We start from the raw sequence: 16,769 nt of genomic DNA, 5'->3' as shown, positions 1-16,769 counted from the left end.
TTCCCTGCTGCTTCCCCAGAACTACCATTCTTTCTGCAAAACTGGTGCAATGGGATACATGTCAACCAGTGCCAATCACTGTCATTGCCTGGAGAAAAGGCACAGGTGATGGCACACTGAGCATGATATGATAACCTATGTGTAAACTGGGTGCTGCCATCTCTCGAGGAATGAAAGCTTAATCATTTCCATAGTAGGCTTGATCAGAATAGGAAAGGGAAGAGATTTTAGAAAGATATACAAGTTCTCTCATGGAGTCTCATAACCCTAGTAACTTCAGCCCAAATAATAATGATAAATCTTGAGCCTAAGACTTTTGCACACTGTATTGTTCTGTATTTCAAAAGTGAATATCAAATGTCAGTTCAGAAATTTATTTTATCCTTGATAATCTCCTGGGAATTTTCATGCATTTGTTCTCGACAGTGTACCTTTCATTTTGGCTTCTTGAGGATTCTGAGTGTCAGGCATGGTGCAGAAATTTTTTTATCAGGTGTTATATGAAAGAATAGATGAATGTAATGGCCTTACAGAGAATTTAAATTCTTGAAAACAGAACAAAAAATTTCTCTTTTTTTCTAGTTTGAAAACCTTGCAAGTATACTGAAACTTCCTGGCAAAAAAACATTTAACAATATGGACAGAGAATTTCTGGAAAAGAGGAAAAAAGATTTAAATGCATATTTGCAGGTAAGCTGTTAGGGGATTTTAGCTCTGTGCTTGGTTGGAATTATTTTTCAGAGGCAGTATCTTTTTCTTTTTTTTTTTCCCTAAGTAAAAAAAAATAAAGGGGTGTTGTAGGTAGCATGTAATCCTGAATAATATACCATGAGACAAACTTATTAGACAGAATCAAGATCTTTTCTCTGCTACTTTGGTTTATTCTCAGCCACTTCTGTCACAACTCTTCTAAGCTGGTGAGGTTCCAGCTGTGTTGAGTTTGAGCTTTAACCAGTGATTTTCTTCTGTTCACACACATGTTCGTGATCACTTTCTCTTGTGCTATTGCATATGGGTTTCTGTGGCACCCACTTTAGTAGCGTAGCAAACCACACAGCTCCTCCATTCAGATGATGAGTTTCAACCCAAGCAAAGGAATTCAGTTGGCTTACTCCACAGGGACTTTCTGGGCAATTTAGCATTAAAGTAAGTTGACAACTCTATACACACATCAACAGGAAATAATGAAGATAAGTAAAACATTATGAAATGACAGTTTTAGTGGTCATAAAGATGTGTATTTTCCTGTGAGATGCTATAATGAACATAATGGTTAAAATGATGGGAATTACCACGAAGCCCATTGTTTCCATCTTGAGAACAGTGTCATGTTGGAATAAAATATAGGAATAAAATTCGTGTTTTGTTCATTATTTATTGAAATAATGTAATAAAAATTATTTTACTCAGCTCTTATTGAATCCTGAAATGATGAAAGCTTCTCCAGCTTTAGCCCATTATGTATATGACTTCCTGGAGAATAAAGCCTACAGCAAAGGGAAGGGGGATTTTGCACGGAAGGTAAGAGTATTTTTTCTGTCAAAGAAACTTTAGCGCATTAATTTGTGCAATGATTGCATTAAACAGACATGTTGAACTGATATTAAACAGCTGTATAGCACTTTGAAAGCAGCTTACGAGTTGCTTTAATACTTTTGAGTGGTAAAGTATCTGAGGACATGTGGGACCAAAAATGAAAAGTTTTGTAATAGGTAAATTTTTCTGTATGACAATGAAATAAAATTTTCAAATTGGACACCACTTCAAGACAACTCTGAAAGCGTATTCATTGCAAGTTGCTTTCTGTCAGACGTCTGGGATTTTGTTTTGTAGTCTTACTCCTTCTGTTTTCTTTTTTCAGTTCTTTACTCTGTATTTGCTGCTGTTACCATGCTTTCCACTCTCCAGCCCAAAAGACGATAAGTGCTTCCCTTCAAAAGCACCTGTTTTGTATTTAGGTGTTGTAATCATTCAGAGTAATTGGTCAAATTCAGAGCTCTGGGTTCTACATCCTTTTTGTTAAGCCACCAGAAGTCTCTTCAGACACATGATTCTTTGTTGAGTCAACCAGTTTGCATGGGCATCTGCTTTGCAAATGCCATCATTTCTGAACTTTCAGTGATTTTCATATAAAGAACATCTGTGACTCTGTTGTCACTTCAAGTTGTTTTTCTGCCTATATTCCTTAAATACTTAACAATGAAACGGTTAAATATTTATCAAGGTTTATGAAATGACTAAGATGTGATTTCCAGCTTATGAGATTCTTTATAAGCTTAACTTTTTAAAAGGCATCACACTAATACTTGTACTTCTTTTGGACTGAATTTAGAGTATATACTGAAAGAAAAATGGTAAGAGTTTCTATAGAACTACATTATGGTTTTAATTGTACTTGCCATGACACTAAAGCATACTACTCCAGTGCTGTTCAAAAGAGACATGTTTCAAAGATGAAGAGTTGAAAGCAAAAGTGAAACATCTGGAAATAGAAAGGTTGAAAGTGAGAAATGGTATTGAATGGAGAAGAAAAGGAAAATAAATTCAAGCTCAGAAAAGCCAAGGGATGGGAAATGGAAATGACTCGGGAAAACATCTGTTGAAAGATGCAAATAACTACAGTAAGGCTGTAAGGAATGAGAAATATAAATGGAATTGAAGTTAAAACTTTTTTCTACATTCTCTAAAGAAGTTCAGTAATTTGAGTTTGGTTTTATATTATTGTTTTCTGGAGCAGTGTGATACTTCTCATAGTATATTAATATACTGGTGTCCTCATAGATTATGCAATTCTGGTTAAACATCTTCCCCTTCAGATGGACACATTTGTAAACCCACTGCGTAACTCTATGAGAAACGTTTCAAATGCGGTCAAGTCTATCCCTGACAGCCTGGCAGAGGGAATGACTAAAATGTCAGACAACATGGGTAAAATGTCAGAGAGACTGGGACAAGACATAAAGCAATCATTTTTCAAGGTAAGAAAATATTGGTAGTTAATACATACTAGTAAATTAATAAAAGATTCACTATTGACTCAGTTAAGCCAATGTTACAGAGTCAATTTATTAAACAGAAAATCAATCTGCTTTGTACCTACACCCTTTTAGTAAGATGCAGGAGCCATTATACTACAAATATGAAGTTCTCTTTGCTATTAAGTGGCATGTTTTAAGATGGCATCTACAGACTGTTACTGTGATCCTTCACTTATTTCAATGCAGCCACTTGAAAAGTACTTGAGATTCACTGATTTTTCTAATTTTTTTTTAATCAACCATTCTCATAATTTTCTGCATCTACTGCTTTCATTAGGAAAAAACCCCAACATATCTTGAAATTTAAAACAGGGAGATAGCCTCTTTCCTGCTTACAGCTTATTGAATTCTGATTTTGAATTAAATTTTCTTTCTGTCTTTCTTGCCATCTTTCCTTGTCTCTTAGATTCCTAAAATATAGTACTTTAGAGGTGGGTAATGGTAGCATGGCATGCCATCTAAAGGTCCTATGAAAGTAGTGATCTTCATAACATGTTCATCTTCCCTTTGCTCTCCTGTCTTCCTCTTTCTGTGTGTAGCTGTAAGGTCTGTCGTCAAGGACTGTTCCATTCTGTGTTACCAAAGCAGTTATATGTGGTAGATGTAAAACAGCAACTGAGATGAGCAAGTTAACCCTTAAACCATGAAAGGCAATACAAATCAGTAGCAGGGCATGGTAGTGGTGGGGTTTTTGTTTTATTTTTGTTTTTTAAATACCATGGGCTAAAATGACTGCCTCTGGGCTTTCTCATTGCTGGTAACCTCCTGATGAGTGACTCACAACATACCTGCAGTTATACTCACTGAGAAGTCTGTGACTAGGCAGGACATAAGATCAATGGGAAACACCAGAAGAAATACCAGTCTCGTATGAATTTTTAGGTAGGTTTCACTTGAAGCATTAGGCACTTCAGAAATTATATATGGATTGTCTTAAATATGTTGATAACTTTGATAGCTATAGGAAAATATCTACAGACTTGATTTTTGGTTTTGGAAGATGAAAGGACTGCTATATGCTTATCTTTTGGACTTTTGACCAAAAGGTTTTATTTTTATAAGCAAATTGCGTATGAAAATTCATCAGATTTATTCATACTCTAAAGTGTTTTTTTCTTCATAAACGTAACGTTTTTTATTGTAGGTGCCACCTCTGATCCAGAAAACCTATTCAGATCCTGACCATTGCCGTGTCGCTGCACCAATTGATGACAACGTGAGTCTGATAAAACTCCTTTCAAAGTTGACTCCTCTGAAACCAAATTGATGAGTTATTTGTTCTGTGTTAAACAACACTTTTATTGTTTTCTGACATTATATCAGACACTTACAAAAATGTACACACTTCTAGAGTTGATATCTTTGTTAGTACCGAAATGGTTTGCACAACAATGGAATAACTGTGAGTGTACATACTACTGCTTCTGTGTTTTGTGCTTGGGGAGTTGTTTTGGGGATTTTTTCCCTCCTCTCTCCAATTTCATTTGTTCAAACATAGTGTGCTACCAGACTGTTAGTATCACATCAGCTGGCATTTTATGGATCTGATTTCTTTAGTGGATCAAAAGAAGTGTTATTGTGGAAGCAACCTTCAGAATGTGTTTCTGAATAATAAACTTTTAGTATGCGGACACCTAAAATGTGTTCAGTTAGTAGTATTAGAAACTTCAAAGTCAATTTTAAGCTCCTAGTGTTATCATAGGCTGTGGTATTTTGCTATTGTTTTGATTGAAACATTGATCATATGTGTGCAAACAAATGGAAGAAACCCCTTTATCTCTAAGTAGGACAGAAAAGCCATAAGATTACCAGTCATTACATGCAATTTGCTATGGTCTTAAATCTGCACCTGTTCTGCCCTTCATGTTTCAGGTTCTTTGGTCACATCAAAGCCCTTCAGTTTGTACATGACTGCTATGATGGCTTGTTAGATGTACTTTAACTCAGCTAACATATCCTTAAGTTCTTCTGGATTTTCTTTTTTCGCATTATTTTTCACTGTATAAGTCTGTATCCCCAAGTTTGAAATTACAATTGGAATTGCAAGTATCTTTGATACTCCTGGAACTTCTGTTTTGCACAGGCAAAGCAAAATAATATAACTCAAATTTATGAGCAGCTTCTCTGTAGGTATTTAATTGTTCTTCTGTAAAATGTTTAGAAGCTACAATTTTGATATCTTCTAAGTTAACATAGCAGGTATTGCTTGAAGGCAGATTTCAGTTATTTTAAAACCTTTGAACTCTCAACTGTTCTTGTAAGATCTATTGCTTGCAACTTTCAGTCACTAAGACAAAAATATGGCAATTTGAATGGAATTTTACAGGGAGAAGCAGTACTGTAAAAGTAAGCTACGGGTCTATAAAATCTCCATCTGAGTTATAAACCCCATTGTCTGTGTTCCAGATGTATCTAAAGATGAACTTGTGTAGTCCACCAAAATAATAATTCTAACATGTTTTTTGTAAACTAACCTGTGTAACATCATCTATTAAATAATAAAATTATGATCCTTTTCTTAATCTCCAAGCATAAAAGCACTTAACACCTCTTTGGGTTAGAATGATCCCTAAATAAAAGGCAGTACATTGCAATGAAATATCATTTTTTTTAGCATCCATAAGAAAGTGATGCAACAAAAAAGCCCCTTTCAGAGTTTTCGTGTTAGGCAGTTGGAAGCGCAGCAACCAAAGGAAGAGGTCAGAGACCAGCTCTCTCTGGGATGTGTATTAATTTTATTCAACTTTTGTTGTAACTGTGGACTTTTGAAATAACTGTTTCTTCTTGTCTTATTTTGAAAATTCAGTGTATCTAAGTTTATCTTTAATTTTACATATATTAATTATTAATTAGTTTACTAATGATGTTACAGAAGATTTAGGGAAGATTTCATGTTACAGTAAAATACAGAGCAGAATATTTCTGTCATTGCTGTGCTTATATTGAAGCATTTGACCTCTGGCATAGCTACTAAAACTAGCTTCCTCGAGCTGAAATAAAAGCATGCTGTTTGTTTTTTTTTTTCCCTTGATCAGGTGGATGACAATATTCCACTGAGAGTAATGCTCCTTCTTATGGATGAAGTCTTTGATTTAAAGGAAAGAAATCAGTGGTTAAGAAGAAACATAAAAAATCTGCTTCAGCAACTTATTAGAGCAACATATGGTGACACAATTAATAGGTAATGCTTTTCTTACATAGAACAACTGTGTGGTTGAGACTGCGTAGTCTGTGTTTATAAATCCTTCTTAGTATTACTAAATTACTGTTTTTTAAATCTCCATGCATTCCCCTTTGAAGAGGATCAATAAGCAAAGTACAAAAGTGGTGTAAAATGGAGATAAACACGAAACAATGCTGAAAGACAAATGCTGGTAACTCTTATATGCCAGAGAACTTAAAAAAGAGCTTTCATGTACAACAAGAGCTCACATTTCTGTGAACATAATTTAATACTGATGCTTTTTGCCCTGTACCTTTTGTTAGCAATATTATGTATTACTTGTTGCGCTATTTCTGCTTACATCTCTTTCATGCCACAAAGGATACACTGGCACTATCAAATTATGTGAACTATACTGACTTGCTATGTCAAGTTTCTGCTCTTAAAAGATGCAAGAGGGCAAGGAAAAGAACTGTTATGGGGTCTATTCTGCCTCCTCCACTTTATCTGTAATTCACATGTACCCTCAATCATGCAAATGCAAAGCCAGTTAATAGTGCTAAGTAAGTAATGTTACTTGCCATCAGCTTAGACATATACAGTTTCCAGACATGCCCTTCTGAAAATTTGTTTCTGAAATGTAAACAAAAATGTTGAATAAGAAAAAATTCTAGATACAGATTTTAGCACTGCATTGTCACTTTGGATTTAGGGCCGTGAATCAAAAACTTAATTTCTAGCAAGTGATAGGTAGTTTCCTATTACTTTCTTCTAGGATAATCCTAACTGTATATTTTTTTTTCCCTTCACAAGTATACTTGTTATGTTTTCACCATCACTGTTAAACATAGAGACTTGTGGTAACAGTAGCAATGAAACCATGTAATAAAATAGCACTTGGTCTTTCTTGAATAATTCTTTGTGGCCAGGTGACAACCGCTTTGAGATAATGTGCTTCCAAGTACACACTGCCCTGTTGAATGACTCTGAATACTTTCTGCTGTTTCCAGATTGTAGTATAAGTAGCAGAGTTTGTGCACAGGCTGCTGCTTCCGTATTGCAGAGATGGCTAGTATCCTACTTTATTTCTGCATTTGGAGCCATTCCAGATGCTCATGGCTTCCTCTGCTTCAGCGGGCATATCTCATCCTGGCAAGGTTTTGGAATTTAATGGCATTGAGCAGCAAAATTGTGGGGTTTTTATTTCTTAGAAAACTGAATTCAATTTGAGATTAGGGAAACAGTCCTAGAATTATGGATGCATATATAATTTCTATAAGCATACCGGATTTGGATGTAGAACTGTGTGTGTGTGCTGATGAATGAAGGTCTGATGAACAATTAGACTGTATCTCCTGCTAAGGATTATGAAGTATCTGCATACAAAAGTATGGTGTTTTGAGATTCTGAATAGGTCATTTGCTTACAGAAGCAGAACTTGGAGTGCTCCATGAAGAGGAGTGCTCTACGAGCAAACCAGTTATCTAATGCTGATGGGAAATGCAACATCAGTTTTGCAACCAAGCTTCATCATCATACACTTACTGAAATAGAAAAAAGCTTCAGCTTTAGGGAGTGATCAGTGACCTTAGACTTTTATCGTAAAAATCACTCTTTGTCTTCCAAGTAAGCGCTATTGTAAACCTATAAGATTGGAGAAAGTTGAAATTATAGTTTGTTTGCCCTAGAGTGCTCTTTAAAATGCTTCACTTAAATGTTCTCTGTTCTAAAAATTAAATTAGAGACTTTGTTGATTTGATTTTAGAAAAATAGTTGATCATGTTGATTGGATGACATCTCCTGAGCAAGTAGCAGATGCGGTGAAACGCTTCAGGTATGTCTTTTATCATAGATGTTAAATATGAAGTACTTGCCAATTGATGTCTAATATCTATGTATCCTTCCTAGTCTTCTTACATGAGGAAATCATTATCTCTCTACAGAATACCAGTTAGATCACACACTGCTTTTTGCATATGTTAAGTGAGAGAAAGCAGTTGTCACAAGAGGAAGAGTATTTTTGAGTTTTCTCCTCTACCTTAAAAACTTGTTAACCAATCTGGCAGAAATCGAATATGGGTATACTTAGGAATTTCATCATTCATCACTACTGCATATAGTGTCTTTGTCTTTCAATTTCCTAAAAGTCTTAATGACTTCTACATTTTTGCTGAGAAAGAGTTACCCACCCTTTTTTTCCTGTAGTTTGTTGGAGTGAAAGACATAAAATAGTGAAGTGTATTCACCAAAGGGTCACACTTTGCAAGTATTCTGATTATTCTTTAATTAAAATGTGTAAGAATGTGTGCTTTTTATTCAGAAAAAGATTGTCATTCACTGAGACCAAATAGCTTATTAGACAGAGGCATGTCTTTTTTTATTGAGCTTTACACTACACTGAAACTACTGGATCTTAGCCTTGTTGTTAGGCCAAAGATCTAATGAAGCAATAAATAGACCTAAGCCTAGAGTCTCTCTCTCTCAGTGACAGTAGAGACTAATGGGTAAAAGCAAGGCTAAGGTCTATTTTATGTAATAACTATGTGGTATTTTAATGGTTTTAGTGTTTAATACTTTATTAAAATTTTATTTCTTCTGATTCTTGTACTAAAAAAGTACATGGTAGCTACTAATAGATGGAGTGTACTGTACTACTTTCTTTTGATTTCTTCTTCACCTTTTCTTTTTCCTCTTCTAAGTGTGTGTTAGGTTGTGTGCAAATTACTTTCTTGTATTTATTTTATGCGGCAGTCCTGTGGTGTAAAGGAGAGCACTCTGAACTCTGAATCCCAGGGTCCTGAGTTCAAGTCTCAGTGGGGACTGTCCCCTGGCAGTTCAATGCCTCCCTACCATCCCATCCCGTCAGATCTCAGATGCTCAGCAGGGTCAGCCCCGGTTAGTACCAGGTGCTGTGAAAGTCCCGAGGACTTCACTGTCACTGTCCAAGCTCGCTCAGCCGTGGCAAATGGACCTTAGGACTTAAACGGTGAGGCCAGTTCTGTGCACACTGTGCCTCACCTAAAAAATCCACTGCACAGGTTGGGAGGGCACCCCCACGTGGGGAGAGCCCTTCCCGAATCTTCATTCACGAAGTCTGGCCATACATACATACATTTATTTTATGAGATATCTTTGTGGGATTTAAAAGAGCCTTTTACTTGATAAGATGTTAATGTATTTTGACAGATTTGCTTTTGTTACAGAGATGCTTTTTGGCCCAACGGCATTTTAGCAGAGACTGTTCCACGAAGGGACAAAGCTATTAGAATGAGAACAAGAGTTGCAGGGAAGACCAAATTACTGGAGGTAATGCCAGGTGAGTTAGTTTGGGATTGAAGCCTAATAATCCTTACCATATGTTGTTAATGGAATTAATGTCAATATTCTTGTTGATTAAGTATTGAAAAGAAATACTGATGTGTGAACTGTATTTAAATAAAAAGATTTCCAAGTATTAAAGCATTGGACATTTTTACATTTACTGTGAATTTGCAACTGTAGGTCTCTTAGAGCGAACCCAGTATTTAGTTTCCCTAGATGATTTTAGTGTGTGAAATGTGTATATTCCAATACAGTATGATTTCTTGTAACATGGTTGCCATGTATACAGGATAAGAGTGAAATAATTTTCAGAAATCCTTTGTGCTGTAAGAGAACTTTTAGTTTAGTCATGTTATGTATAATAAAGGTACTGTTATCTCAAAATTCAGGCTACATAGTTTGTAAGTCTTAATATTCAGTTTAAGTTTGTTAAAATGGAAGTATAATTTAGCTTAAACTTCTGGGTAACTTCTGTTTTTGTAGATGAACTGAAGCACATCATAGGTGCTGAGACTACACGGAAAGGCATTCTTCGGGTCTTTGAAATGTTCCAGCATAGTCAACTGAATAAGAGAATGGTGTATGTGTTTCTGGAGAGATTCCTAGAAACCTTATTTCCACAAAATAAGTTCCCTGAGCTCTTCAACAAACTACATTCACGGTCAAAGCAGATGCAGAGATATAAGCAAAGACTGCACTCTACTCAAGCGCCTTCCTTACAGAAAAGGTGACACTTCAAACCTATTAAGCTGGTGTATGTTTGTCCAGGACTAATTACTTGGGCAGATTCTCTGGGGCTTCAAACTCACATGCTGTCATTTCTGCACCAGTCTTCTAGTGTCACTTATTAGATTATAAATGTATCTGTAAGACCTGTGGATCTTCTCATCTTCATGTGTAATTCAACCACTACCAGAAGGGTTTGTGTGTCTTAAATGATTTGGTGCGTCTTCATGCAACATTGAGAAGAAAACTGGCCCAATACAAAAGAATGCTGATCCCTTCCATTCCTGAGTTGATGTTTTGCCAGCAATGAAAAGTGCCAGACTGTTCAAGTAAAGCACAACTTAGTGATACAATTGAGGAAAAAGGTGTTTTGGCACTGGGAGATAGCGCAATGTGTGACAGTCAGGTGGAATTGCTCTGCGTTATGACTGTTGAGGCTCCGTAGGGCTATTTTAACATTCCTGTAAAGGCTAACCTAACAGGAAAAGCAGTCTCTGGAATAGCAGGTTCATAGGAGAGGGGAGAAATAGCTATAGCCCCATCATAAAAGTAGATTTATTGAAGAAAGGTTGAGATAATGTGACTTTTATGCCACATTTATATCACCTTTCATGTTTTGGAAATTAAACTAATGTTATATCTAATGGGGGTTTTAGTAAAGGCAGAGGTGCAGTAAAAACAAAAACCCTTTATTCTGATTATTCTGTAGCTTTAAGGGCCATATGCTGCTCTTACAGCACCTGGCATACATTTTGCATGTGACTTCAGTGGAGAGGGAGCATCATATTTATGTTCAGTTGGTCTATATGAACATATGTCAGGTTGATAGTTGTAGAAGGAAGGGAGTATATATTTCAAAGAGGATGGATACTGTGTTAGAAGATGAGGAAATTGCACTAAGACACAGTATGTACACAACTCCCCATTAAAATCTGGAACATTTCAGGGATGTAAAAGACTATGTCCTACTTACTTAAAGATTCCTTACTTTATAGTGTGTAAGCCTCATATGGAAAAATGTTAGAATTAGTTGGTTTCTCACAGGTTAAAGATTTCATTTGTCATATGCAAACACTTGGAAATTTCTGAACGCATATCAGTGTATATATGAAAATAAAATGGAGATAAAACTACAATATTTTTTTAAATAATTTTTTTATTTTTTGCATAGTGTAAAATTTTAATACAAATTTTTGACATCAAGGCCCCACATCCATCTTTTTAGTTTCAGTGAAAAAGTTCTGTCCGATTAAAAATACACTAACAACAAATCTTGTTTGGCCACAGCATATCTCAGTTTATGTTTTTCATAGTCCCCACCTGTTTGAGCACCACTATCTTGAGTGAACAGAAAGTAATGTTAGAGTCCCTTTTTTTCCCCTGAATGCTAAACACAGGGTAAGATATAACTGTGAATCAAGGATCCCAAGGATCCTTGTAATAATTTGTGTCTTGATGAGAACAAATGGTCCTTTTATGTGAGAGAGGAACACAGACCTTGTATGAAAGCATTCTAAGAAAAGACAGAAGGCTCTCAAAGGACCTACTTAAATTGACTGAAGCCTCTATATAGATCATTTTTTTCTCATGGACTCTATTAATGAAATGTAGCCTTTTATCATACTACTTAATGATGATCATATTGTACTGTCAACATTCTCATACAGTATGCATGGGCTCAAGTGCACTTTTTTTCTTTATTGCAGAACTAAATGCTGTAAATTAAATCCCTTTCTTTTGTAATCCCTAGGAAGACAACTTTGTAAATATGTAAGAACCCCTCTCTCTTCCTCTCTGCAGGTTCTGTAGAAGTGTGATGGTTAAATGCTTTTGAATTTAACAAAATCCTTGAGTTCTGTGTGAAGTAATCAACATAGCCAGCTCCTATTGTTTACATGCCTATATCTTCCTCTGATGTCAGGGTGCTCAGGCATAACTGATATCTGACTGATGACAGATCGTTCAGCAGTTGTTCTTGGTGATACAGTAAATATCTCATTAATCCTACCAAATCTAATTTATGTGTTTTAAGTCACTGAATTTGTTATGCAGTATGAAAGTGGGAAATTTAAGTACTGTTTTGTCAAATCTGTGGAACCTTTTATCTATCTCTAGGTACCATGAAAAATTTCAAGAGAATAGTGATAATATACAAATTTGGGATTTTTTTTAATTATCTGGTACATTTCTGTACAAAAATAAAATAATATCTCTAGGAATGTGAACTGAACATAATACACCGTGCTTATTAGTTGTTTTACTTAATGAATTTGTTACGTACATATACCTATACACACATTTATATACTCATGTGTGCATATGTATATATGTATTGAGGTTTTGTCTTCTGTATTTAATTACAGAATGTGGCTTCCTAATTCAATGGTGCCTGTTGGCTGGCAAGAACCATCAGAAATTAATACTTTCTGTTAAAGCGAGTTTGTAATCTTTATTTAAATGGTTTTCCTGTTGACGATTTAAAATACCTACCCTGTCAACCCATGTAGCCTATTCTAGAAAGTTTCCAAAACTGAATGTTAATATGCAGCACTTAAGTGTCTGGGTGTATCTTCTGGCCTTTGGGTGCTGTGACTGGCTGCTGAAAATTGTGCCATGGTCAACAAATGCACTTGTTTTAGCCTTAATTATTTTTAAGAGAAAATGAGCAATTGAGTTTTTCTTTTGGTTCATCCTCAAGCTTGTGCTACTGGTGTTTGCTAGAACTAAACAGTAAATTTTAAGTGCTACCAGAATGTCTACCAAAATAAACCTAAATAAATTCCACAATCTAAATTTTAATTTTGTGCAATATTTTCATTTAATGCATGTGTATTTGAATAGCTGTAAAATAAATTTTTAATGTTCTGAAGTCTAGGTAAAAAATGTCTTCTCAGCTGAACAATTTTTCATTCTGATGTTGCATTAGTTTATTTAAGGACTTGTTTTAAAAGTCTTATTTGTTTCTCCTTTGTTCTCAATGATCTTTGCTCACCTAAGCAAAGCTCATATATTACAAGGGAAGAATGTGAAGAACACATCTCATAAATAGAGCTGTTATAAATTACTTATGCATATCATTGTACAGTAAGTGTCAGCTGTGTGCCTAATTGTTCTATTGATGCTTTTCCCCTCCCGTCCCCCTCCTCTTGTTTCTGTAACAAAGAGCAAACATGGAACAGGCTGCCATGGTCACTTCTACTGAATGGCAGAGGACTCTGAATTTTTTTGGAGTTTGCATTTATGTTCTGTCCAATAGAAAGCTAAAAAATTACACTAATAAAGTATTAACAGGATTATTATAAGTCTCTGTTTGTTTTTAAAATAACTTTCTTGCTATCAGATATGAATATTTCACAAGTCTGAAATAAAATCACTAATTATAAAAAACATTGCTGTTTAAATAAAGCAATCATTCGTTCTTTTGTTTGTTTTTTTAACGTTTTGTAAACTGGTTTTTCTTTTAACAAATTAATCTCTACGTTCATTTTTGACCAGTGTTTGTAGAGAGTCCTGTATTTTAAAAGGACTTACACAGAAACAGTGGGATTCTATGATGTTGGGGGTTTTCTACTGTGGTTTTTTCCCCTGGGTTTATTTTTTCAGCAGCTGGATCTACCATGGGATCACAATTGTTACCCTTGATATGTTTATTCCAGCTGTTTCACATTCATCAAAAAGATGTCCTGAGCTACAGAGATGTTAGTTCTTTGACCCCTGAGTGAAGTGTTTACCACTTTCTCTAACTTACACACTCTCGCTACAGGATATAGACACATCTCAGGAATTTCTTTAGCAAATTGAAAGTTCTTACTTGTTGAAGCTGTTATCCTAAGGTAATTTCATGGCAAAAAATGCATTCCATACTAAGCTTGGTTTTAAAAAAGTCTTAAAAATATCTACCATTTGCTAACTGAGGATTCAATGTATCTGTGGCTTATTTAACTCTTCTGTCTACCACATGTTTAATTTTGGTTTTGATGTCTAATGCACATGTGAGAATTGTTGAAGTTCTTGTGAAGCTGAGTAGTCAGCATCATTCTGCGTTGACTTTACAAATTTCATAATTTATCTCTTGTAAGAAAGGAAATTATATCATGAAAACAGTTCCCTTCTGTTATGTATTTCAAAAGAAATTGAGCTTTATTTCTGTTAAACACTTGAAAGATCTATGCCACTGCAGTATGTCCCTCCCCAAAATACATTTGACTACTTTTGTATTCATGTCTCAAATAACTGTTTCCCAGTTATCTGAGATACTTGGCATGTCCATCTGAATTGTTATGGCATGTTGGAGTTGGGATAATCTACATAGGTCAGTTAAATAATTTGATATCTGGTTCAGTAAGGGCTAGCTAGAATACTCATTTGGCATTTTAGAATTGAAATAGTACCTAAATTCTGAGATTGATTTTAATTAGAGAATGAGTTTATAAGGAGTTTATTGTCAATCAAGACCTACTAATTGCAAGTAAGGAATGTAAATTTCAAAAATGGACTTGCTCTTTCTGACCATAACACTTTTTTAAAGCAAGTCTTTTGAGTCTTTGTTCTGAATTTTCTCATTTTGAGCTCAAGAAACATGTTAATTCTGAATTCAGTGGAACAATGCTGATGAAACTTACTCGAGCTTTAGGTAAGAGAGTCTCATAAAATTGTTTGAATTGAGAACACTGTCGTTTAGTACACATAGAAGATGGTTCTGCAAGTTACCTGGTTATTTCATGCACAGAATAGTCAGAAATTTTTTTGTTTATTTTAGTGTTTTCTTAAATAGCCAGCCTGTATTAGGGTAAACACAAAATTTTCTTTGCAGAAGTCATCTCCAGTTAGAAGCTACAGGTTTCTTATTTTTTCAGTGTGATGGTGAAGTTAGAATTTGATTATCAAAGACAATGTTTTTGTTTTCAAGAACCTCATTGAAAACATTCCTTTATAGTTTGTTTAAAAAAAATTTGTGTTTTATCTGCTGAATTGTGTATTATTTATATTGGTTTAAAATACCGGCTTCCCAGTAATACCAAACATCATTTCTGCAAACAAACTAGACCTGCTTGTATCTAATGTGAGAACACGGGTATCTAGGGGAGAAAAGTATAGGATCTTCATTCAATATTCTGCTGTCTTGGGGAATTGTATCAGTGTGAAACTGGGATGTCATGCATCTGGAAATTCACCAGTTTTGCTGACTTTGTGCAGTGCCATGTAAAGGAAATAGAGGCTCAAGGTTCTCCTATGTATCACATAGGAAAATGTTAGTTTTCTTTTTATTACATGTAGGTTCTAAGTGGTGCTGGGGCTAGTGGTGAGTAGTTGTGCTAAACGCCTTTGAACATGTTAAAGCTCCATTGTTCTGCTGCTAAGTGGAGCTTGTAGAGGTGTTTGTGTTACGGACAACAGTTCTTTAAAATCAAGATATGGGCTGTCACTAGTGAAAGAACTTGCTGAAGTGATACCTGAGTGATACCAAGTGATTCCAAATGTAAACATTTGTTCTATTCCACTTGCTACAGAATCCATATTTTTTTTCTTTCTGTCAGTAGTGTTGCTAGTACCAAGAATACTGTGGTCTCTAGAGGGTGTGTCATCTTGAGCCTAAGTGTAGTAATACTTAGTAGATAGCTGTTTGTGTAGGTGGACTCCTGGCTTGACAGTATTAGGGACAGGAGTTAAGTTCATGGATGATGCTATAGAGTATGTTAACTAGCATTTACATAAAGCTGTAGCTTACTGAGTAAGCAAAAGTAAGTACATAAACAATTACTTGAGCAGTCATTTATTTTCTTAAGCTAAATTTTTATTGTTAAGGTACTTTATATGACAAGATTGTAGTGTGATAAAAACTACTAAGATTCAAACACTAGAATCAATCATACAGAAATCACAGCAGGTAATGATAAGAGATTATGACTAGCTTGTATGGACTACAGTGCAGGAGGGTACTGGACAGGAAAACATCTGTTGAATTTTTTGTGACTGAGATGGAAAACAGAATCTACTGCATTCTCTGACCATTCTGGTGATACCTTTATGTAAAGAGAGAGGGTGCTAGTTACACAGCAAATTGTGTTTTGTGGGCATTATGGATGTTCAGGGCATGAAAATTACTGAGTTGTTAAAGAACGCCTTTTCAGTATAAATGCAAAGTGAAATCTTGGCTAACAGAAGCAGATTACAAAATAGTAATGTACATGCTGGTCGAGCACTGGAACAGGCTCCTCAAAGAAGTGGTCGCAGCAACAAGCCTGCCAGAGTTCAAGAACCGTTTGGACAACACTCTCAGGCACATGGTGTGACTCTTGGTGTTGTCCTGTCCTGAACCAGGAGTTGAATTCAGTGATCCTTGTGAGTCTTTTCCAACTCAGAATAGTCTGTTGTATGATTGATGAATTTCTGTCAGAGTCTGTTTCAAACATGTATCATTTTGCCTTCTACATGGTAGCTGTTCCTTTAAGTTAAATGAGAAAGAAACCACATTTAGGACTTCTACTTCTGTGCCCAGTTTTTATGGGCCTGGAATAATT

General features: G+C 35.4%; 1 protein-coding gene across 4 annotated transcripts in view; it reads left to right on the top strand.

Annotated features, from left to right (window-relative positions):
- SNX13 (sorting nexin 13) overlaps positions 1–13,667 on the top strand; it is a 66,230-nt gene extending 52,563 nt beyond the window's left edge. For all 4 annotated transcript variants that reach the window (XM_071560855.1, XM_071560852.1, XM_071560854.1 and 1 more), the window contains 8 exons: positions 583–690; positions 1,411–1,521; positions 2,817–2,978; positions 4,183–4,254; positions 6,074–6,219; positions 7,967–8,035; positions 9,405–9,517; positions 10,006–13,667. In XM_071560855.1, the coding sequence (XP_071416956.1) occupies positions 583–690; positions 1,411–1,521; positions 2,817–2,978; positions 4,183–4,254; positions 6,074–6,219; positions 7,967–8,035; positions 9,405–9,517; positions 10,006–10,253 (1,029 nt within the window). In that variant the 3' untranslated portion in view covers positions 10,254–13,667. The remainder of the gene's footprint in view (positions 1–582; positions 691–1,410; positions 1,522–2,816; positions 2,979–4,182; positions 4,255–6,073; positions 6,220–7,966; positions 8,036–9,404; positions 9,518–10,005) is intronic.
- The last annotated feature ends 3,102 nt before the right edge of the window (positions 13,668–16,769 follow it).

This window comes from Pithys albifrons, chromosome 7 (genome assembly GCF_047495875.1).
Source record: "Pithys albifrons albifrons isolate INPA30051 chromosome 7, PitAlb_v1, whole genome shotgun sequence".
Taxonomy (NCBI): Eukaryota; Metazoa; Chordata; class Aves; order Passeriformes; family Thamnophilidae; genus Pithys; species Pithys albifrons.
This window is presented reverse-complemented; position numbering and strand designations above follow the sequence as displayed.